The sequence below is a fragment of the Camelina sativa genome, chromosome 9 (assembly GCF_030686135.1).
Source record: "Camelina sativa cultivar CO46 ecotype springtype chromosome 9, ASM3068613v1".
In the NCBI taxonomy this organism is placed as follows: domain Eukaryota; kingdom Viridiplantae; phylum Streptophyta; class Magnoliopsida; order Brassicales; family Brassicaceae; genus Camelina; species Camelina sativa.
This window is the reverse complement of record NC_141888.1, coordinates 34,183,635-34,208,055: the sequence shown is the minus strand read 5'-3', so window position 1 is coordinate 34,208,055 and position 24,421 is coordinate 34,183,635. Positions and strand designations below refer to the sequence as shown.

The 24,421-nt window shown below is 42.0% G+C and overlaps 2 protein-coding genes and 3 pseudogenes across 3 annotated transcripts; all 5 read right to left on the bottom strand.

The window, feature by feature from the left end:
* Positions 1-41: 41 nt before the first annotated feature.
* On the bottom strand, positions 42-821 carry LOC147939140 (receptor-like protein 12 pseudogene; annotated as a pseudogene).
* Positions 822-7,453: 6,632 nt separating this feature from the next.
* On the bottom strand, positions 7,454-9,892 carry LOC147939139 (uncharacterized). Its single transcript, XM_087463697.1, has 2 exons — positions 9,542-9,892; positions 7,454-9,459 (listed from the first exon to the last, which is right to left on the bottom strand). Exons 1-2 carry the CDS (start codon positions 9,662-9,664, stop codon positions 8,578-8,580), a joined length of 1,005 nt encoding a protein of 334 aa, XP_087319823.1. The 5' UTR covers positions 9,665-9,892; the 3' UTR covers positions 7,454-8,577.
* A 2,056-nt stretch (positions 9,893-11,948) lies between these two features.
* Positions 11,949-13,631, bottom strand: LOC109126198 (receptor-like protein 12 pseudogene; annotated as a pseudogene). Its single transcript, XR_015565013.1, has one exon. The product of XR_015565013.1 is annotated as a receptor-like protein 12 pseudogene (transcript).
* Positions 13,632-15,497: 1,866 nt separating this feature from the next.
* On the bottom strand, positions 15,498-17,077 carry LOC104712714 (receptor-like protein 11). Its single transcript, XM_087463698.1, has one exon. The coding sequence runs from the start codon at positions 16,832-16,834 to the stop codon at positions 15,839-15,841; it is 996 nt and encodes a 331-aa protein (XP_087319824.1). The 5' UTR covers positions 16,835-17,077; the 3' UTR covers positions 15,498-15,838.
* Positions 17,078-20,690: 3,613 nt separating this feature from the next.
* LOC104715805 (receptor-like protein 11) lies at positions 20,691-23,344 on the bottom strand (annotated as a pseudogene).
* Between the last annotated feature and the right edge of the window lie 1,077 nt (positions 23,345-24,421).

Genomic DNA, 24,421 nt, shown 5'->3' with positions numbered 1-24,421 from the left:
ATTTGCTTCACAAATGGTTAAAGAGACTACAAGAGATGGGTTTAACGAACACTTGTAAGGACTAGTTTCTTTCGACCGAACTTTTCTGTGAACAAATCATGATTATGTGCAATGTAGATATGTCCGATCACCAATCCACAGAACACACCAGGTCCATATGCTATTGCAGCTGCTACCCAGTTGAACACTTGTTCCTCAGCCTCTGACAATTCCTCGGGTAGCTGCGACGTAGGATTCAAGTCATGAGTTTCTCTACAAATTTCTTCGAGACCATAGAGTCTTGGGTTGTCCAAGAATGAAGAACATTTCTGCCTTTGGAACTGTGTGCCTCGTGGCACTGGACCTTGGAGATGGTTATGAGAGAAGTTCATGTATGATAGAAAAGAGAGCTTACCAAGACCTTGAGGGATTTCGCCTGACAGCTTATTACGAGACAGGTCTAACGTCTCCAGCTTTGTCAAATTAGCCAAGATTCGTGGGATATCACTTGTGAAAGCGTTACCTGACAAGTTGAGAAGACGCAGTTCCTTCAATAAGCCAATGGATTCAGGAATTTTGCCAGAAAATTTGTTGCCAGAAAAATCAATGGCTCTGAAGTCATGTCTGATCCGCTCAAAGCTCGTCTCAACTCCTTTATTCACCATATCCATCTCGTGATAATAGCTTTCAGCATATCTCCCAAATTCTCCCATGTACTGGCCATTTTCTTCGGTTAATGTGGTCATCTCTTTCCAGTTGGAAAAGTAGTGAGGTGGGAAGGTTCCAGTGAAGCCATTGTGTGATATATCGATGATTCTTAAACTCTGAAACCCGATAGACATCTGGCCCTGATACAATGGCCCATAGAACTCGTTTGATCCGAGGTTAAGAACATGTAATGATGGTAGATGTTGGGGGTAGATCCACACCCCAAACAACAGGCCTGGCCCAGAAAAAGCCCATGATAAATCTCCAAAGGAAGGAAGGGTATTATGGTCTTTTCGTATAGACGAACCGACACGATTCCCTATAAAGGGAGACGTACGGTCCGCAGAAAAAGGGGATCGAGAAAAAGGAAAAGAATCGAGATAGCAAGTACGAAAGCCTCAGCTCGTCCAAATGGAAATCTACAGTTTAGACTCAATAGCTCGGAGGATCGACGAGATAGCAACTCGTCGATTATTCTCGTTTATACTTGTAACTCGTTTAAGTCGAGTTGTAATCCGTCCTTTTGTGTCTCGGCATCAATATAATAAAAGAGAACTTCGACCCTCCTTTGACCGAACTAAACATACTAATTGTGACCGATCAGGACATCAACAATTTGGCGCGCCAGGTAGGGGGAGCCAAGTCAAAGTTTTCTAAAAAAATTGAAGAACGGACCTACACCGATTAGACGAGATGACAATAATTGACAAGGAAAAGAGCAAGGAAGGAAGCTCGTCGGGGGGGACGACTACCCCGGCAATGGAGCAAACAGACCAGGCAGTCCTCCCCACGCCAGACGCTCCAAGAAAGGTCGTGACGGTCGACAGCCCGGAAACTTTTGTCATAGCTACGAACCTCACGACCCCGGTGACCGTAGAACCAACACAGGTCCCAACGCAGCTTACTTTGCTCAGCAATCAGCCCGACTCAAGTATTGACGAACTGTTCCGCGGAATCTTAACACGTCTTGACCAGCAAGAAGAGCGAACCAACAGCCGATTGGATGCACTCACCGCGGCACAGTTTAACTCACAAGATGAAATCAACCATCTCAACAACGCTCGGCTCAACCCAGTGAACTTCACCGCGGTAAGAACAACGCCAGGGTCGTATGTGCAAACCAGCGGATTAGGATGTAATCCTGCCCAACACCCTATCGAGCGAAATAACGACGTAACCGATCTAACGAAGGACGCCGAGCTAAAAGAAATCAAAGAGCAAATGAAAGAAATGGCCGCAATGATTCAAAAAGCAACGGATAAGGCACCCCAAGTCAGACTTATGCTCGAAGCAACACAGCGAACTCCGTTCTCTCGAAGACTCGCTACAACGACGGTCAGACGGGCAGTCAAGCCACGGTTGGGTCACTATGACGGAACGGTCGACCCGCGAGATTTCTTACTCACCTTTGGCGTAGCCCTCGGCCCTTTACAGTTCAGCCCGGCGGAATACGACGCTGGAGCTTGTCAAGTTTTCGCCGAACATCTAACAGGAACCGCATTGAGCTGGTTCTCGAGACTCCCATCCGGATCAATCGATAGTATCAGGGAGCTGATAACCGAATTTTTGAAGCAGTTTTCCGTTTTGTTCGAGGATAAGAATTCCCATGCCGACTTATACGCCTTAACTCAGCACAAGGGAGAATCGCTTCGGTCCTTTATAGGGCGATTCAAGGAAGTCTACGTCAACATTTCAATTCCGGACGCTGCCGCAATTGTCGCACTTCGAAATGTGCTCTGGTTCGAATCTCGGTTCAAGGAAAAGCTGTCTTTAATGCATGTCGAGACCGTAGCCGAGGCATTACTCCGAGCTGCAAAACACATAGGGCTCAAGGAAGAGAAAGCTATCAATGCTAAGAAGCATTCTTCAGAGGCAAGTGCGATACCCAAACAGCCAGTAGCCGCTGCTCCAAAAGTTGACTACGTCGAGCCTCGACAACATTTCGTCAAAAACCAAGATCGAACTCGCCGAACCTTTGCGATCGGCGAAAACAAGTATATACGGAAAGAGGGAGGTGAAAATAGTGCAACCCCATACTGCGACTACCATCAGAGTACCACCCACGCAACTGACGAGTGTCATTACCTCCAGAAGGTCTTGATGGAGCGATACAAGAAAGGGGCAATAGTCGTCGAGCCCGACAGAAGCAAGACAACCCGACCTGGACGAAGCGACGCCAAGCGCGCCGAATATATCGCTCAAAAATTCGTAAAGGATTCAAAGGTACTAGCCGACCAAAGCGAAGACGAGATGGAAATTCAGAACCTACTCACCGAACGGCGCGAAGACAGCGGTAACAAAAAATGACCGCATACAGACCGCAAGCCCGACCAACGCCCTCCGACGATACGACGAATCAACATGATAATGGGCGGGCTAGCCGGATGCAACGATTCGGTCAGAGTGATCAGAGATTATACTAAGAAGGCTGAAATGACGAAATCTTGGCCGTCAAGGTTCGAGGCTGAAGGCATGCCAATCACTTTCGACGGAAAAGATCTAGAAGGTTTGGATTTACCGCATAACGATCCATTGGTCGTCGAACTCTTGATCGGCGAAAGTGAGGTGACGAGAATATTGATCGACACTGGAAGCTCAGTCAACGTCATCTTCAGAGACGTGTTGGCCAAAATGGAAGTCGGCGAACGGGACATTATGCCAGAATGTCACTCTTTAACGGGCTTCGACGGGGATCATCTTATGTCTGTCGGCACCATCACCTTACCAATCTTCGTTGGGGGGATAGCCAGATACTTCCGGTTCGCGGTTATCGACAAGCCAACGATCTACAACGTCATCCTTGGAACCCCATGGCTCCACAAGATGAAAGCCGTTCCGTCAACATATCATCAATGCGTTAAGTTCCCAACTTCGAAAGGAATATACACACTGCGTGGCAATCAGCAAACCGCACGGGCCTGTTTCCTGATCGAGCATAAGCTTCGCACCGGAAAGAAATTATAGCAATCAAAGCAGCGGGTCGGCGACAGTAGCACGTCACCGACAGACGGAAAGCCGACTGCCGTCCAGCAGGGCGTTGCCGCGGTCGAGGAGGTGAGCCTAGACAAGAACGACAAGAAACGATGCGTAAATATCGGCACAGAGATAACATCCGCCATGAGGGACGAGTTGATACTCTTCCTCAAAACCAACATCTCAACGTTCGCATGGAGCGTGGCTGACATGAAAGGAATCGACCCAAGTGTCACGACCCATGAGCTCAATGCCGACCCAACGCATAAGCCGGTCAAACAGAAACGGCGCAAGTTAGGCTCTGAACGATCGCAAGCAGTGAACGACGAAGTTGACAAACTCCTCGGCGCCGGGTCAATCATGGAAGTAAAATATCCAGAGTGGCTAGCTAATCCGGTGGTCGTCAAAAAGAAGAATGGAAAGTGGCGAATTTGCGTCGATTTTACCGACCTTAATAAGGCTTGCCCAAAGGATAGTTTCCCATTGCCAAGAATCGATCAGCTCGTCGAAGCGACTGCAGGCAACGAGCTGTCAACCTTTATGGACGCCTTCTCCGGTTACAACCAGATTCTAATGCACAAGGACGACCAGGAAAAAACATCATTTATCACAGATAGAGGGACGTACTGCTACAAGGTCATGCCTTTCGGCCTGAAAAATGCGGGAGCGACATATCAACGGTTAGTCAATAAGATGTTTGCCGAGCAACTCGGCCGGACTATGGAGGTCTACATCGACGATATGCTCGTCAAGTCACAGCACGCAAAGGATCATATCACTCATCTGCGACAATGCTTCGATACCCTTAATAAGTATGGGATGAAGCTTAACCCGGCCAAATGCACATTTGCAGTCAAATCCGGCGAATTCCTTGGGTACCTGGTAACCAGACGAGGCATCGAGGCGAACCCGAAGTAAATTAAGGCGATCATTGATCTACCACAACCAAAGAACGCCAGAGAAGTACAACGATTAACTGGACGGATCGCTGCTCTAAACCGTTTTATATCCAGATCAACCGACAAGTGTCTACCATTTTACCAGCTTCTCAAAACAAAGGGCAAGTTCGAGTGGACCGAGGCCTGTCACAGCGCGTTCAACGAGCTAAAGAACTATTTATCGACCCCACCGATCTTAGCAAAACCGGAGCTCGGCGAAATCTTATTTCTTTATATCGCGGTCTCTGAGTCGGCCGTCAGCGGTGTACTCGTTAAAGACGATCGAGGAGAGCAACGACCCATCTTTTATATAAGCAAATCACTCGACGACGCGGAAACTCGTTACCCGACAGTCGAGAAGGTTGCCCTGGCAGTCGTCACTTCCGCAAGAAAGCTCCGACCGTATTTCCAGTCGCACACTGTCGCTGTCCTGTCCAACCAACCTTTACGATCCATACTGCACAGCCCGAATCAATCGGGCCGACTAACAAAATGGGCAATCGAACTTAGCGAGTACGACATTGAGTATCGAACTCGTCCAGCTGCAAAGTCCCAAGTACTCGCTGACTTTCTGATTGAACTACCGTTTGGGGAAGCCGAACCAACACCCACTGACCCGTCAGATGACCGGTGGACCCTACATGTGGACGGGGCATCCTCTCATCTTGGGTCAGGGATAGGGATTCGACTAACTTCGCCGACCGGAGAAATTTTGGAGCAATCCTTCCGTCTCCGATTCCAAGCAACCAACAACGTCGCCGAGTATGAAGCACTCAACGCCGGGCTTAAGCTCGCTAACAGAATGCAGATCAAACGGATACGAGCTTTTTGCGACTCTCAGCTTGTCACCAACCAGTTCAGCGGCGAGTACGACACTAAAAGTGAGCCCATGGCAGCCTACCTCGATGTCGTCAAGATTCTGTCAAAACGTTTTGACGAATTCGAGCTCATCAAAATCCCCAGAGGGGACAACGCTCCGGCCGATGCTTTGGCAGCACTCGCTTCGACATCGGATCCCGATCTGCGACGAATCATCCCAGTAGAAAGCATTGATATGCCGAGCATAAGTGAAACGCATGCCGAGACTTGTCTCGCACTCCACCAGCCCAATGAAATCAGAACCACCTATCGAACGATGAGGTCGCACCGAGGGTGTGAACCTGCGTCTGGCAGCGACGCGACAGATTGGCGAGTTGAAATCCGAGCATACCTAGCTGACGGCAACGTGCCGACAGACAAATGGGCTAAGCGGAGATTAAAGGCTAAAGCCGCCCACTACACTTTGATGAAAGATCATTTGCTTCGATGGACGGCGTCAGGAGCCCTTTTGCTTTGCATACACGGCGACGACACTGAACGCGTGATGATGGAGACACATGAAGGAGCTGGGGGAAATCACTCAGGCGGCCGAGCCTTAGCACTACGAATCAAGAAGCATGGCCATTACTGGCCAACTATGATATCTGATTGTGAAAAGTTCGTCGCCAAGTGCGAAAAATGCCAGCGACATGCCCCCATTATTCATCAGCCGACTGAACTCCTACAAGCCGGAATAGCTCGTTACCCTTTTATGCGTTGGGCGATGGACATCATTGGCCCACTACCAACTTCCAGACAAAAGCGATATATACTCGTCCTAACCGATTATTTCACCAAATGGGTCGAAGCCGAGTCTTACGCAAATATCAAAGCTCGGGACGTCCGACTTTTCGTCTGGAAATACGTAATCTGTCGCCACGGTCTCCCATATGAAATAGTCACTGACAACGGATCGCAGTTCATCTCCCTGCAATTCAAAAATTTCTGTGCAAGATGGCGGATCAAACTAAGCAAGTCGACGCCGCGGTATCCACAAGGCAACGGCCAGGCCGAAGCTACCAACAAAACCATACTCGATGGTCTTAAGAAAAGGCTAGACGCCAAGAAGGGTGTCTGGGCCGACGAGCTTGACGGAGTACTTTGGTCCTACCGAACAACACCAAGGACGTCCACTAACCAAACCCCATTCTCCCTAGCCTACGGGATGGAAGCAATGGCACCTGCCGAAGTCGGCAGTTCCAGCCTCCGACGAACAATGCTCGTCCACAACACCGCACTCAACAGTCAGATGCAAATGGATAGGCTCGACGAGTTGGAAGAAGAACGGGACAAAGCACTCCTACGAATCCAGAACTATCAGCTTGCCGCAGCCAAATACTACAACAAGAAAGTCCACAATCGGTATTTCGACGAAGGCGATCTCGTCCTCCGTAAGGTCTTTGAAAATACTGCCGAGCCGGACGCCGGAAAAATGGGGGCAAATTGGGAAGGTCCGTATATAGTGTCGAGGGTCGTCCATCCCGGCGTGTACGAACTACTAACAATGGGCGGCAAACCAGTGCCGAGATCTTGGAATCCGATGCATCTCAAGCGTTACTACTACTAAAAGTCACCAAGAGAGCTCGGCTATATCCAGCTCGTCCTTTCTATAGTTTAAATAAGCATGTAAATGTGAACTACGATCGGCTTGATCCCTTCTGATCGGGGGGTACGTAGGCAGTCCCGTTTTACGAGACGCAGCCGCCAAACATATAAAATTTCTTTTTCAAGAATGAATTATCGTTTATAAGTTATTTCAGTCGTTATCCTGGCCCGGTAACGACCCAACGTTCCGACGTATTTTTTAAGCCGAGTCGCACTCGCACACAGGGTAAGCCGACTATTAGCGGTCGCCCCTGATTATTTTAAGCCGAGTCGTCACTCGCACTAGAGGGTAAGCCGACTATTAACGGTCGCCCCCGGTTATATTAAGCCGAGTTTAACTCACATAACAAAGATAAGCCGACCGTCATGAGTCGCACTTTTTTCAAAAAAAAAGAAGAGAGTGTAAAAGTAGAACTCTCAAAAGTAACATGAAATTTGACTTATTTAAAACGTGGGATGCAACAGCCTGATGTGGGTGCCGACCCCATTACGGCACAAACTAAAAAAAAAAAAAAAAAAAAAAAGAGAGCTACACCAAAGGAAAGACAAGTCATTCAATTCCTAGATCGGCGTTGGAAGGCTTGTTAAATTCCAACCCGCCGATTGTCGTCTGCTAATAGCAGCATGATTCTTTCACATCCTTCAGCAGATCCATCGGAACAGCCATGCCTCGTCCAACCATGTCTTCGAGGTACTTGCAGATCCCTTCAGCACGACTACTTTCGCTAAAGTAGTGGTTTGTGCTCTCCAACTGCCTCACGTAACGACGAAGCACGTCGATACGATCACGACAAGCTTCGATCTCCTCCCGCTCCTCAAACGGCCTCCGACCAAGGGTATCAAGGTCGCCCTGCTCAAGCGTGGGAACCACCACTTCCGCACAAAAATCTTCGCGCCGGGTACGCTCTTCCACCAAACGATCCCATCGCCACTTCGGGAAGAAAAGCCCTTCGTCGATCAGCGGTTCAAGACATTCCACAACCCCGTCAACACGACAGAAATCGTAGTAACGTTCGAACGAACGACGGGTGGCAATGATGTAAGCTCTTAGCCGTTGGATGCGAGCATTGTAATAGTCGAGTTCCGACTGAATCACCTCGTCAGACCTAACGCCGAGCTGCGCCCGCGCCCTACGCAACCATGCTGATCTAGTCGTCACCGGCATCAGAGTAACTTCTTCCTTCCTGCCAACAAAAAAAAAACAAACAACAAACTCAACAAAGACAGGACTGAGGAAAGGGAAACACAGAGCCTATTTATAGAACGAAAGGCACAAGTCCCAACAGGCGCAAGTTTCAAAACAGAAAACGCATTTAATGACACCAAAAAGCAACGTTTCGAAAAATAAGGCATTAAAAAGAGTAGGAATAAATGCCCCAAGGGCAGGAATAAAGTTTCGGAAGGGAGCCAACCCCTAAACACGGCGCGTAAATGTACGTGGGAGCCGACCCCAAAATACGGCAAACAGAAGATAGTATGAGGGAGCCGACCCCTCGACACGGCGACAACGGAAGAGTCACGAAACTAAGCCAACAACCGGCGACTTATGCCCGGGAGTTGACGGACGAGGAAGTCCTTCGGCAGCTTGCTCCTCAGCTCCATCAGAAGGGTGGTCGTCAGCATGCACCTCAACTCCATCAGAAGGACGATCGTCGACCTTCCCCTGCTCGTCCAAATCTTCACCCCCAATCTCCCCACTCTCCGATCCGTCACTCCCACCCTCGTCGTTACAGACCTCGGTATTCCCGCTGATTGGGGAAGCGATCCAAGTCAGAATTGGGGGAAGAGGCCCGGCAAAGATCTGAGACATGTCGAAATCAGCTTCGGTAATATCCGGCAGATCGACCTCTTCAACCTCGCTCTTCAGTTGGCCCATCACGGCCGTAACTTGGTCCTTAATCCCCTCATCGAGCAAAGAAATCCGACCCTCGGCAACGAGCGTTTCGAGCATCTGGACGTTCCCAACAGCTTGGTTGTGCTCAAGAAACTTCTCCCGCGACGCTTCAACTGCTTCGGCATAGCTTTTGTGCTTCAATAAGAGTCTCTGCACGCGACCAGCCACCTCGTGGAAAGCGTTGATTCGCTCGTGGTGCCCATACTCGTCACGTCGATCTCTAAGCCTCCTCGTCTCCGAGTTAAGGGTGAGCTTCAGACCGTTACAGGCAACTTCAGCCTCCTCAAGCTTCGTCGTAAGGGAGTCTCGTTCTGTGATCAACCCGCTCCGGTGATGTTCGAGTTTGGCCACAAGGTTGCTAAGTCTCTGGTTGGACCGCACCGCCTCCCCCAATTGTGCCTCGAGGCGCTCGATCCTCTCACTCGACGCCCCAGAACGCTCCCCTTCCAAGTTCCGAACACGGCGCTCGTAGCGAGAAGCCAGACGATTGATACGCGCAATAAACTATCAAAGTGAAAGAAAATGACAACCATAAGAAAAAAACGAGTAAGGGAAGATTAAAGGCAAGTTGGTTTAATCGACAAACCTCAAAAGACGCTTGAGCAACGTCGGTAACCGCGTCGGCCTCTTTCATCTTCTCAACTGCAGGAAGACGACCTTCACCAAAGTGGATCTTCCGAAATAACTCGGCGCAAGACCGCGAGTCCATCCGGAGGAATGCGTAAAGTTCCAACTAAAGTCGACCGACTTAGACTTCTTTGATGGGGGAGACTGCTCTTGTTCGGGACCATCCTTCCTTTTCTGCAAATCTTTCGCCACTTCGGCGACGCGACCAGGAGTCCCGACCACCTTCTTCCTTGGAAGTGTCTCCTCTGGACCAATATGACGATTCGGAGGAAGGGATCTTGGACGCATCCTTGAAGGGTCGTCCACAACCCGACGAGAGGAAGGAGAAACCCTTTTTGACGAGCCAGAGCTTGGAGGATTGGCACCCGGACGAGCATCTTGACGGGGAGCGGAACGAGGCAGCGGCTCCGGAGCTCGGCGATAACGAGCAGACGCGTTGGGAACACTCAATTTCATCTTACCCATCGTCCCGGCTACAACACCAAGCAACGAAATTAATTGGAGAACTCAAGGAGCAGCAAAAAAAAGAGGGGTTCAACTACACTAGGATGTACCTGTCTTTCTTCGAGGATCGGAGGTCTTCCTTGAACGCCCCTTTTTCGACTCGGTACCTGGCCAAACGTAAGGGCAGAAAGCTTTGATCGCGTCTATCTCGGCTTGGAACGAAGGAGGGTATGGGAGCAAACACCTTGGAACAACAACTAAAAAAAAAAAAGAAGAGGGGGGGGGGGGGGAATGGTTAAGCACAACCAGAGAATAGTGCAAATAAAATATACTAGGCAAGAAGGGTCGGCTACCGGGTGAAGGGTTCCACCCAGAAAACCAAGGAATCGACGGATCCTCCAAAACCCCCTCACCGACTTCAAGAAAGAAGTATGAGCCCTTCCAATTATATGTTTTGCCCTTAGCACCCTCGACGAGCGTCGTCTTCCTTCCCGATGCTACATAGTAAATTCCAGGAGTTTTGTCTCGGCTCGACGGGTTCAGACACGTCAACTCTTCCAAATGATCACAAGTAAGCTTAACCCCCGCAGCTTCGGCCATAATCGAAAGGCCAACAGCATTTCGAAAGGTCGCCGGGGCAAATTGAGAGATGGCCGCCTCACGACGAGCAAAATATGTCATCAGGAAAGACGGCAAAGGGAAGGTAAGCCCGCACTCGGTGAAGTACTTCTCCGAAAGGCAAATAAAGCCGGAAAGAGCATCCCAGGGACGCTGAAATGGTTCTGGCATCAGAATTCTCGGTTCGGTGTTTAATTTCCCAATGCGAACTGCATCAGACGCTGCTCCCGGTTTCAACGTCGACGGAGGGAAATGAGAGAAAAGGTTCTCGGTTGGCAAAGGAACGTTGTCCAACTCGGGAAAGGATGGGTCATTGATCAATGGCTCGTCTATCAGGGAAGGAATCCTGCAAGGCAGACCCGACGAGCTTGGAACCGCCGACCCTGGAACGAGACGACGTCTCAATTCTTCAAATTGAGCCATGTCTGAACCCGCCGAAGACGAATCAGAAGGACTCCGAGAACGGCCCTCCCGGCGAACGGACCTATTAGAGCCATCAGATTCGGAAGTCGTCGCTCGTCGTAGGTGGCTCTCGACGGATGGATCGGACGATTGAGAACGAGGGGAATTCATAGTAAAAGTACGACGCACTAAAAGCAAAATAACGACGAGATAAGAAGGAGGGAGAATACCTGAACGATGAGCACCGAAAAACGCGAGAAGAAGATAATGGGAGAAATGGAGAAGTGATATTTATAGGAGAAGGACGAAGGATCTGGAAGCGTCATCATTACAACACGCGCCCCATAACGGTACGATTTCCGGATCTCACGCGCGTCGATCACCGCACACAATGATTCGACCCCAAAAGTTGGGAACCGTTCCTTCACGCGCGACCCTTCGCTCCTTCACGGCTGTTCTTCGCCTAAAGACTACGAACTAAAGGCCGCGGCTGGGGGGACTACTGTTGGGGGTAGATCCACACCCCAAACAACAGGCCTGGCCCAGAAAAAGCCCATGATAAATCTCCAAAAGAAGGGAGGGTATTATGGTCTTTTCATATAGACGAACCGACACGATTCCCTATAAAGGGAGACGTACGGTCCGCAGAAAAAGGGGATCGAGAAAAAGGAAAAGAATCGAGATAGCAAGTACGAAAGCCTCAGCTCGTCCAAGTGGAAATCTACAGTTTAGACTCAATAGCTCGGAGGATCGACGAGATAGCAACTCGTCGATTATTCTCGTTTATACTTGTAACTCGTTTAAGTCGAGTTGTAATCCGTCCTTTTGTGTCTCGGCATCAATATAATAAAAGAGAACTTCGACCCTCCTTTAACCGAACTAAACATACTAATTGTGACCGATCAGGACATCAACAGTAGAGATCCCAACCATGATGGAAACATGTCCTTGATTTTGTTGCTCTCCGCATTCACAAGTTCTAGATCATTGCAGTTGATAAAAGACTTTGGAAACTTTCCCTCCAGCTGGTTTTGACTAATGTCCAATGATACAATCTTGGTAACACCTGAAAATATATCTGGAAAGGTTCCACTGAAGTTGTTGTTCCCCAAGATTAGCTCTTTAATAGACCCACTAAAGTTCTTTATACATGGAGGAATCGAGCCGTTGAAGAGGTTGTTGGACAAATCTAGAAAGCCTAACCATTCAAGCTTACAGATCATATAAGGAAATGGTCCGTGGAATGAATTTGAATTCAGATCCAACTCTCCAATTAGTGCTTCTTGTGAAGAGTTTTCAAAACTGGTAAAAAAATTGTGAGAAAGCGTCAATGTATCTAGGCTCCATAAGCAACCAGGTACTTCACCGTCCAACTTATTATTGGAAAGGTCAAGATGAAGGAGGTTGACTAGATTTGATATAGATCTAGGGATTGGTCCAGTTAAGTTGTTGTGGCTAATATCTAGCTCTTCAAGGTTGAGAAATTTAAATACAGATTCGGGGATTGGGCCATCGAATTTGTTATGAGCAAGGATTAGGGTTTGAAGCTTAGCATATGAAGATGTATTTGAAAACTCTATAGTTCCTGTAAATTGGTTTCCTGCCAAATAAACATCTTGCAACGAAGGAATCAAGAACAAAGATTTAGGGAAAGAACCGCTAAATGAGTTTTGAGAAACATCAAAGTACTCCAAGTTGGGGAATCTACTCATGTCTAATGGAAACGTGGATGTGAAGTTATTAGAGCTGAGGCTAAATTCAGAAAGCTTAGTTAAATTGGCTAATGATATAGGAAGACTGCCACTTAAGCTATTGTTTTCAAATGACATGACTCTTAGTTCGTTTAGATTTCCTATGGAGGCCGGGACTTCACCTACCAAATGATTATTGAAAAGCCTAAGATGTAAGAGACTAGAAAGATTTCCTAGTGAAGAAGGAATCTCTCCTACGAGACCGTTAGACCCAAGGCTAAGGTTTCTTAGCTGGTTTAGATTGCCTATGGAAGTCGGAATCTCACCGACCAAACTATTAGAAGAAAGCTCAAGATTTATAAGACGAGAAAGGTTTCCTAGTGAAGAAGGGATCTCTCCTGTAAGATCGTTAGCCATAAGGTTAAGTGATCTTAGCTGGTTTAGATTGCCGATTGAAGCCGGAATCTCTCCTACCAAGTTATTAAAGAAAAGGTTAACAAGTGTGAGGCGAGAAAGGTTTCCTAGTGAAGAAGGAATCTCTCCGTGGAGATTACAATTCATAAGGTCAAGTTGACTAAGATGTTGGAGTTTGAAAAGGCTACTGTTGGTTTTCAAAGAGCCGAGGAGAACGGTGCTACTAAGATCGAGTGATATCACCTGGCCAGATTTAACGTTGCACGTGACACCCTTCCAAGAACAGCAATCACTGCTCTTATTCCATGGGATTGGTTTAGAATCATAAATTGGAAACTCGTCTCTGAATTCCAAAAGAGCATCCCTTTGGTCTTGACGGCATAAGTGGAGCGACGTAGAAGCTAGAGTCTGTACAAGGAGGGAGGAAAAGATGATAATAACAACTGAAATCCAATAAAAACAATGGCTTCGGATCATCATATATCTTTCTTTTTTGAGTTTGAGCTGTTAGTAAAGGATTGTGTGTTTCATTGACTCTCTCTTCAAGAAGAAGAAGAACTTCCTTAGAGTTGGTGGGGAATGTGAGTTAGCAAGTTTTGCGTCAACTCGTTTAAGATTCGGTTCTGATTTGTCGTCTATGAATCACTTAAACATGTGCCTTTTGTCCAAGAAAAGCAAATAAAATAAAATTACTTTTGCTACTTGTCGCAACAATCCACGTAATAAAATTACGTAAACCATTGACTCAATTTTAATAGTCCCAACTTGCATTCCGCATATCAACTTTTACCACAAGCTTAGCTAATCTTTCGTCCATGAACTGTTTTCTAACAATGAATCATTATGACATTTAGAATCGGATTTTGAATTTTTGATTAAGAACATGGCTCTGAAACTGAAAATATTTAAGACTTTACATTAATATTTAATTAATCGAACCATTCATACATAAAAAAAAAAAAAAAAAAAAAAAGAGTTCTGTTAAACTGTCGGAATGATCGTTCCATTAGTCTTTTTATAATAGCACGAGTAACGTCTGTTGACGGTGCTGCCGAGCGACCGTTTAAACCCACACAATCAATATATGTCATGAATCATGAACTGTCGTTATATGTATAGTCATGATACATATCAAATACCACTATTTAAAACGTTTCTTACATAAAGAAAATTACAAATAAACACAAAAGAGTCTTTCGGAGAACACACGTGATTAATTCGAAAATGAACAAGACGTAACACAACATACAACATGTGTTTAATTAACCACTGGGGTGGGCATTCGGGTACCCTTTCGGATTTCGGGTCGGATATTTCGGGTTTTCGGGTTTTCGGGTTTAGAAACATAAGATCCATTCGGATATATTTAGATTTTGGGTCAGGTTCGGGTAAACACCCATCGGGTTTAAGTATTTTCGGGTTTCACCCAAAGTCTCAAATTATATTTCGTTCGGATCGGATTTGTAATTTTTTAATCCAAACCAAAGTAAAAGATCCCTAAATCAATCCAAATTTATTAAAAATGATTATAATCATAAATAAATAAAAAAATCAAAGTTATCAAACCAAATTGAATTCATTAAAAGAAAAGGACAATTCTAAATAACAAAATATCAAATTCACAAGCCGATAATTTTTGACTTCTTACAACATCAAATTCAAAATTAAAACTATATAATCTATCTAAATTAACATATGAAAATTGACATATTTAAAAATGAAAACTAATTTATCTAGTAAGTTGTAATAATGATTATAAAATTATTTGCAAAACTTGTAAATTAACTCAACCTATTGTTAAATATATATAACTTTTGATAGTTTCGGGTATTTGTTCGGGTGTTCGGATATACCCAATCGGGTTCGGGTATCCATTTCATTTATAAAAAGCATCCAATTGGATATTTTTAAAGTTCGGATTCGGGTTCGGATCGGGTATTTTTAATCGGGCTCGGGTTAAATTTTCGAGTTCGGATATTTTGCCCAGCCCTATAAACCATTGTTTAGAGAAACTGCAAGAGATGGGCTTAACGAGCGCTTGCTTGTGGTGACTCTGAATTTTCTTCGACCAAAACTTTCAGCGAACCATCCATGATTGTGTGAAGTGAAGATGTATCCGATCACCAAACCGCAAAATACACCAGGTCCATAAGCTATTGCAGCTGCTTTCCAGTTGAACATTTGTTCCTCTTCGTCTGACAACTCCTCGGATATCTGTTGTGATGTAGGATTCAAGGCATGAGTTTCTCTACAAATTTCTTCAAGACCGTAGAGTATTTGTATAGTTACGATCATAAAGTCCACTAAATTTATATTTTGTAAGAATTGCAGAACAAAACGTATACATTTTCAAGCCAAGATATATCGACTACCACCAGACGTTTTATTACATACATAGGATTTACATACAAACAAACACAAACAAGTCTTATGGAGAACATACACATGAAAATTTCAGTACAAACATGAACAAGACGTTACACAACATTTGCTTCACAAATGCTTAAAGAGATGGGTTTAACGGACACTTGTAAGGATTATGTGAAGTGTAGATATATCCAAACACCAATCCACAGTACAAACCAGGTCCGTATGCTATTGCAGCTGCTACCCAGTTGAACATTTGTTCCTCAGCCTCTGCCAATTCCTCGGGGAGCTGCGACGTAGGATTCAAGGCATGAGTTTCTCTACAAATTTCTTCGAGACCGTAGAGTCTTGGGTTGTGCAAGAATGAAGAACATTTCTGCCAACTTGTTGTTGGATACATCAATCTCATGGAGGTTGACTAACTTTGATAGAGATCTAGGTAATGACCCACTGAAACTGTTGTGGTTCAGATATAACCGTCTAAGGTTGGGAAATTTTGACAAGGATCTCGGGATTGGGCCATCTAATCTGTTACGTGCAAGGTGGAGAAAGTAAAGATTAGAGGATGAGGATGTATTTGCAAACTCTATATGTCCTGTAAATTTGTTATCTGACAAAGAAACATCTTGTAACGAAGGAATGAAGAATAAAGATTTAGGGAAAGGTCCGCTAAATGAGTTTTGAGAAACATCAAAGTACTCCAAGTTGTGGAATAATCCACTCATGTCGTCAAATGGAAACGTGGATTTGAAGTTATTAGAGCTGAGACTAAATTCAGAAAGCTTAGTTAAATTGGCTAGTGAAATAGTAGGAATATTTCCACTTAAGATATTGTTTTCAAATGACATGACTCTTAGTTGGTGTAGATGTCCGATAGAAGCCGGGATTTTACCTACCAAATGATTGTGAGAAAGCTCAAGATGTAAGAGACGAGAAAGGTTTCCTAGTGAAGAAGGAATCTCTCCTTGGAGTTTACAATTCATAAGGTTTAGGTGACGAAGAGATTGGAGTTTAAAAAGGCTACTGTTAGTTTTCAAAGAGCCATTGAGAGATGTGAAACTAAGGTCGAGTGATATCACCTGGCCAGATTTAACGCTGCACGTGACACCCTTCCAAGAACAGCAATCACTGCTCTTATTCCACGGACTTGTTTTAGACTCATCAATAGGAAACTCGTCTCTGAACTCCAAAAGAGCATCCTTCTGATCTTGGCGGCAAAAGTGAAGCGTAGGAGAAGCAAGACTGTGGAAAAGGAGGGAGAAAAAGATGGTAATAAAACCAGAAACCCAAGACCAACTGCTCCGGATCACCACCATATCTTTTTTTTTTAAAAAGGGGTTAGGTATGCTTCATTGGCTCTCTGTTTTAAGAAGAGGAGACTCTTTAGTGGGGATGTAAACTTAGCAAGTCTTGCGTCAACCTTGCGTCAACGGTTGACTTTACACAATATGTCTTCCACACCACATAAATCCCTTCCAAAGTCCAAATATCTCTTAATTAATGTTGACCTCCATGACGGTGGTTCGTTTCTTCTTCATAGATATTTAATTTGTAAGTCTTCTTTTCCACAACTCTTATCGTAGAGAATATGAGATATATATATATATATATATATATATATTATTTTTTTTTTGGGTCAACATATATATATATATATTACTCTGTATGTATATTTTGGAATAATTGAATAGTAGTATACTGTACTTAATTGTGTACAAAGAATTATAGTGAAAACTGAAAACGTGTAAGATGAGTAGATGTGTAGGATCATAACACAATTTGTCTAAAACACATAATATCAGAATTGATTTCGTGCATTGACGACTAGATTAGTAGGATGAAAGAAAACCTTGCAAGTAACAGAATTAAAGTGAAAACCTTTAGAAAAATGTTAAGTTGTTATCAATTTTTTGGCGTGTGATAATTGTATTGGAACTAGAACCAAATTATTACTAAAACGCGTAAGATGAAAGCAAATTTGTCACTTTTCATGCATGGTATCTAATAATTTTTATGCTAATTGGCCAATAAATTTAGTAAGTTGTTAACGTGTGGAGCTAAACATTCTACTTTCGTTTATTTTTGAGATGTAAAGCATTTAATGATATGTAAAATAAAAATGTACGCGCTTTTACGACTCAACAAGTAATCATCACCCACACTCACAAGTTACACCGTTGATAACAAACTATGAAACTACTCTGTTATAAATACCACAGATGTGTGTTTAGTTTCTCTATATCTCAAAACACAAAATATCATTACACATACAAAGAAAGAAAAAACAAAAATGGAGAAATCAAATTTCGAGTCACTTATTGAAGATCATCAAATGAATATTCTGTCACGGTTGCCTCTGAAGTCCTTGGTGAAATTCCTCCTCGTTTTGGAAATTTATTTCATAATTATAGGAAAATTAAAAAATTTAAAATAAAAGAATTATAATTAATATTTTTGAAAGTATATAAAACCAAAAGTAATCTATTATATCACTAATTCGAATAGGAAAATTATCTATTAAATTACTAATTTCAATAGAAAAATATGTGCAATTAATAAGGAAAATATTTACAATTTAATTGCAATTATTATTTATTATAATCATATAGTAAATAAGCTAATCATCGGGCAGGTTCTTTCATAGGGTGACAAGTGACCACCCACACAAGTCACAACGTTTTTTTTTTTTTTGATGATGACACAAGTCACAACGTTTTCAGTAACAAATTATGAGATTCTCTTATAAATATCACATCTGCAGCGTGTTTAAGTTTTTATATCTCAAAACACATAGGGTCTGAATGGTAACTGCGGTCGGAGTGGACAAATCTATCTGCGGACCAGACCGCTATGTTTTTAAGTATGGACAACAGACCGCTGCGGTTCAAATCTATTTGTAAGGAAAAGCGGTTCGCCGTTGGTCCGCTGTGGTTTTATTTCTGTTTTCTGTAGACCGCACCACTATGGACTATACATGATGAATGGTAAATAAAAAACGGTTTGATCCGCAGATAGATTTGTCCGCCCCAACCGTTATAACCATTCACACCCATAACATAATATCATTAGACAACAAAACAAGAAGCTGTTGGATGAGAGTACGCAACAAAACACATAACATAATATTATTAGACACATAACATAATATAACTGTTTTGGATGAGAGTACGCAACTATGGGAGAGAACCCCCATAAAGATTCTTCACTGGAAAGAAGCTGTTGGAGAGAAGGAATTTTATTTCCAAGGTACCATTGGAAAAAACGAACTTGTTTTTGCACAATACTCTACCAAACGTGGCAGCCCTGACTACTGTGTGTTGTATTACAATACATAGACAAAAAGTTTCAGAGAGTTTGAGATTCAAGGAGTTGTTGGCAATGATAAAACTGTTCAAACCTTCTTGGATCACGTTGATAGCCTTTACCTTATGTGAACAACAAGAATTGGTCCGCTGATTATGATCAGAGACTCGTTGGTTGTTCACTCTCTCAAAGTCTTATTGTTGTTAATTTATTTACGTATGCTAAATAAATAAATAATAATGGCAGAAAATAAGGCCACAAGCTCATATATGACAAAAAGGAGAGTTTACCAAGAACTACTAATAAACTTTTTTTTAAAGTGAAAACCTTTTTAAAAAATAATGAACTTGTTAAATGTATTCGAAGAACCAAACTACTAAAACGTGTAAGATAGATGAAAACAGATGTGTCACTTCACTTTCATATGCCTAAGGAGCTGGCGGCAACTACGAGTTAAAGCGAGATAGGAAACAATTTATAACTTTTTACTCCTTGCGAATTTCTTCAACCGTAATTAATGTATTGCTAATCTTCACTAAGTCAGAATAGTTAGTAACAAAAGATACTCCCTCTGTATCATAATAGATGATGTTTTAGAATTTTTACATAAATCAAGAAAAACATTTATTATTTAACAATAAGTGTATTATTATTTTCTAATAATATATTTTTATAATTATTAACCAATAATATTTCATCAAACTCTTAAATTTTCATTTAATGATTCTTGAACTTTGCAATTTCTTAGCATTAATTGATAAAAGTATATAGAAAATCATCTATTCTGATACAAAATAAAATCCTACAACATCATCTATTCTGATACAGAGGGAGTATATGTTATCATCTTCTGCTAGTTGATCATACAACAATGAACACATGTCCTAATTCCTAAATGAATGTTTCTAATTCGAAATGTAGTGGAGGGCGACTTCTTCACAATTACGATCTCCCATAAGAGTTTTAGTTTCTAATTAGTGACTAACTGCTCTGTAAACAAATCTCAGCATGGTTACGTTTTATTGTAAATTAATCTAGTTGAAGATAATAATAATTAACAAAATATAGTTGATTGTTTAATGACTTAGACATCATAAATTAGGTCACCACGGAACTTTCTATCTACAATATTTCATGTTTTCTCGTCTTTATAAATTAAACACCGTGATTTTCGTCGACAAACATGTTTAAAGGGTATAAATAAACATCTAGAATGGGCCTTTAACTAAGAAACGAAATACTGTAACACAGTTTTTTTTTTTTGGTTAAAGGGTTTTCTTAATACTGTAACACAGTTCCGAAACTAATTCGACGTTTTTTTCTTATAAACTAAATCGACGGTTTTTTCTTATAAACTAAATCGATGTTACATTAACGTTACGTTTCATAAAGACTAATGATTTGATGATTAGGGAAATACTTGAGAGGATGATTGATGATAAATCGCAAAATTTATAAGATTTGTTGAAATTTTTATAAATTTACTGTAAACAATAGTGAAAGTGAGTAAAACCCTATAAAAATGAATAAAAATGTATCTAACCTACAGTATTTTAAACACCACACATTCCTAAAGTTGTAAGAAATAGACTTAATTAATCAAGAAAAAAATTAGGGCTGGCAAGACAATTGATATTTGATAGCAGCACACTAGGAATTACAAAACACAACGTATACATAATTGTTTTTTGCCAAGGGAGATACAACTAAAGATGTTTATTACATAACTACAAAATAGAAAAGTACAAACATATATATACCAGTATTTTTGGTGAATACCCCTGGCAAATTGAGTAGGAACAGGAACAAGACGTTGGAGAACATATGCTTCACAAATACTTAGAGAGTGGGACGACAAGAGAGATGGGCTTAACGAGCACTTGTGGTGACTCTGAGTTTCTTTCGACCAAACTTTTCAGCGAACCATTCATGATTGTGTGAAGTAAAGATGTATCCGATCACCAAACCACAAAATAGACCAGGTCCATAGGCTATTGCAGCAGCCACCCAGTTGAACATGTTTTCCTCTTCCTCTAACAACTCCTTGGATTGCTGAGATGCAAGACTCGGAACACGATTTTCTCCACATATATCTTCGAGACCATAGAGTCTAGCGTTGCCCACAAATGAAGAACATTTCTGCCTTTGAAATTGTGTGCTTCGTGGCACTGGACCTTGGAGAAAGTTATGGGAGAAGTTCATATATGACAAAAAGGAGAGTTTACCAAGATTTTGAGGGATTTGACCTGACAGCTTGTTACATGAGAGGTCTAACGTCTCGAGCTTAGTCAAATTTGCCAAGAACCATGGGATACCGTTTGTGAATGTGTTACCTGACAAGTCGAGAAGATGCAATTCCTTTAAAAAGCCAACGGATTCGGGAATATTGCCAAAAAAATTGTTTTCAGAAAAATCAATGGCTCTGAAATCTTGCCGGATCCGTTCCAAAACTCATCTCTACTCCTTTATTCTGTTAGTTAGAAGGTTAAGATCCTTCGGGATATATGTCAATCTCGAATATACTGTTAGCTTAGATATGATTCTATCTACATTGTATGTTGTATATATACCTGATGTCTATCAATGATAACACTCACGGAGTTTTCCCAAATAACATATTCACCATTTCCATAGAGCGGTAGATAAGAGAAAAATTCTGGTTATCTTCCATGTACACAAAATTTTCATTAACTAATGTAATCATTTCACGCCAACTGGAAAAAAAGTGAGGTGGGAGTGTTCCACTGAAGCCATTGTGTGATATATATATCAATGATTCTTAAACTCTGAAACCCAGTGGACATGTTGCAGTGATACAATGGCCCATAGAAGTTGTTTGATCTGAGGATGAGGACATGTAAAACTGGTAAAGATCCCAACCAAGATGGAAACTCATCCTTGATTCTGTTGCTTTCAACATTCACAAAATGCAAAGTTTTGCAATTGATCAAGGACTTTGGAAACTTCCCCACCAGCTGGTTGCGGCTAACATCCAATGATCCTAAATTTTTTGCATTGGCAAATAAATCTGGAAGAGTTCCACTGAACTTGTTGTTTCGTAGAATTAGCCCCGTAAGATCAAAATACCGTAAACATGAAGGAATCGCTCCGCTGAAGAGATTGTTGGACAAATCTAAATAGTGTAACCCTTTAAGCTTGCATATCCAAAGTGGGAAAGATCCTTGGAATGAATTTGAACTCAGATCCAACACTCGGATCAACGTTTCTTTTGAAGATAGTTTTTCAAAACTGCTGAAAAAAGTCTGAGAAAACATCACTGATGACAGTCTGGATAACCAACCTGGTACCTCACCTTCCAACTTGTTGTTGGAAAGAACTAATTTACCAAGGCTAACTAGCTTTGCCATAGATCTAGGAATTGTCCCACTGATATTGTTGTCAGCAACATCTAACAATAAAAGGTTGAGAAATTTAGATATGGATTTTGGGATTGAACCATCTAATAGGTTACAAGTAAGGAGTAGAAACTCGAGCTTAGATGACGAAGATATATTAGCAAACTCTATAGGTCCTGTGAATTGGTTTCTATCCATATAAACCCATCTTAATGAAGGAACCGAGAACAAAGATTTAGGAAAAGGTCCGACTAAGGAGTTTGCACTAACATCCAATTTCACCAAGCTGTGTAGCCCACTCATATCAGATGTAAGGGATGTGAAGTTATTATTGAAGATGCCAAAATCGGAAAGCTTTGTTAAATTAGCAAATGAAATAGGAATACTACCACTTAAGCGGTTATGATCAAGTGACATGACTCGTAGTTCGCTTAGGTTTCTGATGGAAGCTGGAACTTCGCCTACCAAATGATTACTCCAAAGGTCAAGAGTTAAGAGAAAATATAGGTTTCCTAGGGAAAAAGGAATTTCTCCTATGAGATTGTTAGCCGCAAGGCTAAGATTTCTTAGCTGTTTTAGATTGCCTATTGAAGACGGAATCTCACCGACCAATCTATTAGAAGAAAGCTCAAGATTTAGGAGACCAGAAAGGTTTCCTAGTGAAGAAGGAATCTCTCTTGTAAGATCGTTAGCCATAAGGTTAAGGGATCTTAGCTGGTTTAGATTGCCTATTGAAGATGGAATCTCACCGACCAATGTATTAGAAGAAAGCTCAAGATTTATGAGACGAGAAAGGTTCCCTAGTGAAGGAGGAATCTCTCCTTGGAGATTGCAACCAGAAAGGTCTAGGTTACTAAGAGATTTGAGTCTAAAAAGACTACTATTAGTTTTCAAAGAGTTGTTGAGAAGTGTTCTATGAAGGTCGAGTGATATCACCTGGCCAGATTTATCATCGCACTTGACACCCTCCCAGAAACAACAATCAGTGCTCTTATTCCACGGATTTGGTTTAGACTCCAAGATCGGAAACTCGTCTCTGAATTCCAAAAGAGTATCCCTCTGGTCGTGGCGGCAAAAGTGGAGCGAAGGGAAAGCAAGAGAGTGTATAAGGAGGGAGAAATATATAGTAATAGTACTAGAAACCCAATAGCAATGGCTTCGAGTCATTATATCTATCTTTTGATGAGTTTTTGTTGTAAGTAATGAGTTATTTGTGCTTCATTGGTTCTCGTTAAAAAGAAAAGAAGAAGAAGAAGAAGAACCCCTTTAGTTGGGCTGTGACTTAGCTATAGCTTATAGGAGTCTTGCGTTAAGTCATGAATCGGTTGATTTGTTCAAGTCTTCGTCGAACTGTACCATTTTGTCTCAAAGTTTCCACGTAAAACATGCGCTAACTATAATCCAATCCTCCTAATATATTTCCTAGGTTTAGTGTTTACTTTTAGTACGTTGGTCACAAGTTGGACCATTGCAGAGAATCATGATTTATGTACGAGCATTCCTATTTGGGGAAATAATCATGATTCATGCATGCATTTACTTTGTTTAAGAAAGAAAAACGATGGATATCCACTAGTTGGATTAATGGCTATGATTCATAATACATTTTTTTACTAATTGGTTTCGTCCTACTTTATAACCTTTTGCTGTCAAAACGACACAACAAACAAAAGTCAAGTGTGTTGCGTGGAAAACGTACGAGAAAAAACCAAACTAACTTCATTTTCACAAAGAAAAAAAAAAAAAAAACCAAAATAACTTTTTAATCATACGATTCATCTATACTATTAAAAGGGAAGCATTTTTAATAAGTAACATAGACTAAAAATTATTACATGAAATGCCAAACATATATTAAATGGATTACGGTTAACCAAAAAATCAGAGCCAAACAGGTATTAATTGATATTTTAGTGTAGATGAACTTAAAGAGAACAAATAAAAATTGCAGCCAAACAATATGATTGCACGATATTAAAGTGTATATTTCTTAAAGTTAAACAAATCTTCCCACAAATCTACCCACGTATTTAGCATGTCAACCTTTAATGTAATATATAACAATTCAAATTATATTGTTACAATTAGGAGATTACAATATTATAATATCTTTCCTTTAAAAAATTATTCCTTTAATAAAATATCATCTTTGACAATTTACACATAAATTTCGGATAATTACCATATTCTAAACGGTTTCGAAATATTCTTATATATAAAATTTTAGCAACTTACCAATTATAA

Excerpts from the sequence above, each read along its gene's own strand:
- LOC147939139 (XM_087463697.1), bottom strand. The coding sequence starts at position 9,664 with ATGGACTCGCGGTCTTGCGCCGAGTTATTTCGGAAGATCCACTTTGGT. Across the intron at positions 9,460-9,541 it reads TTGCTCAAGCGTCTTTTGAG|TTTATTGCGCGTATCAATCG; the intron begins GTTTGTCGATTA and ends TCACTTTGATAG.
- LOC104712714 (XM_087463698.1), bottom strand. The coding sequence starts at position 16,834 with ATGGTGGTGATCCGGAGCAGTTGGTCTTGGGTTTCTGGTTTTATTACC.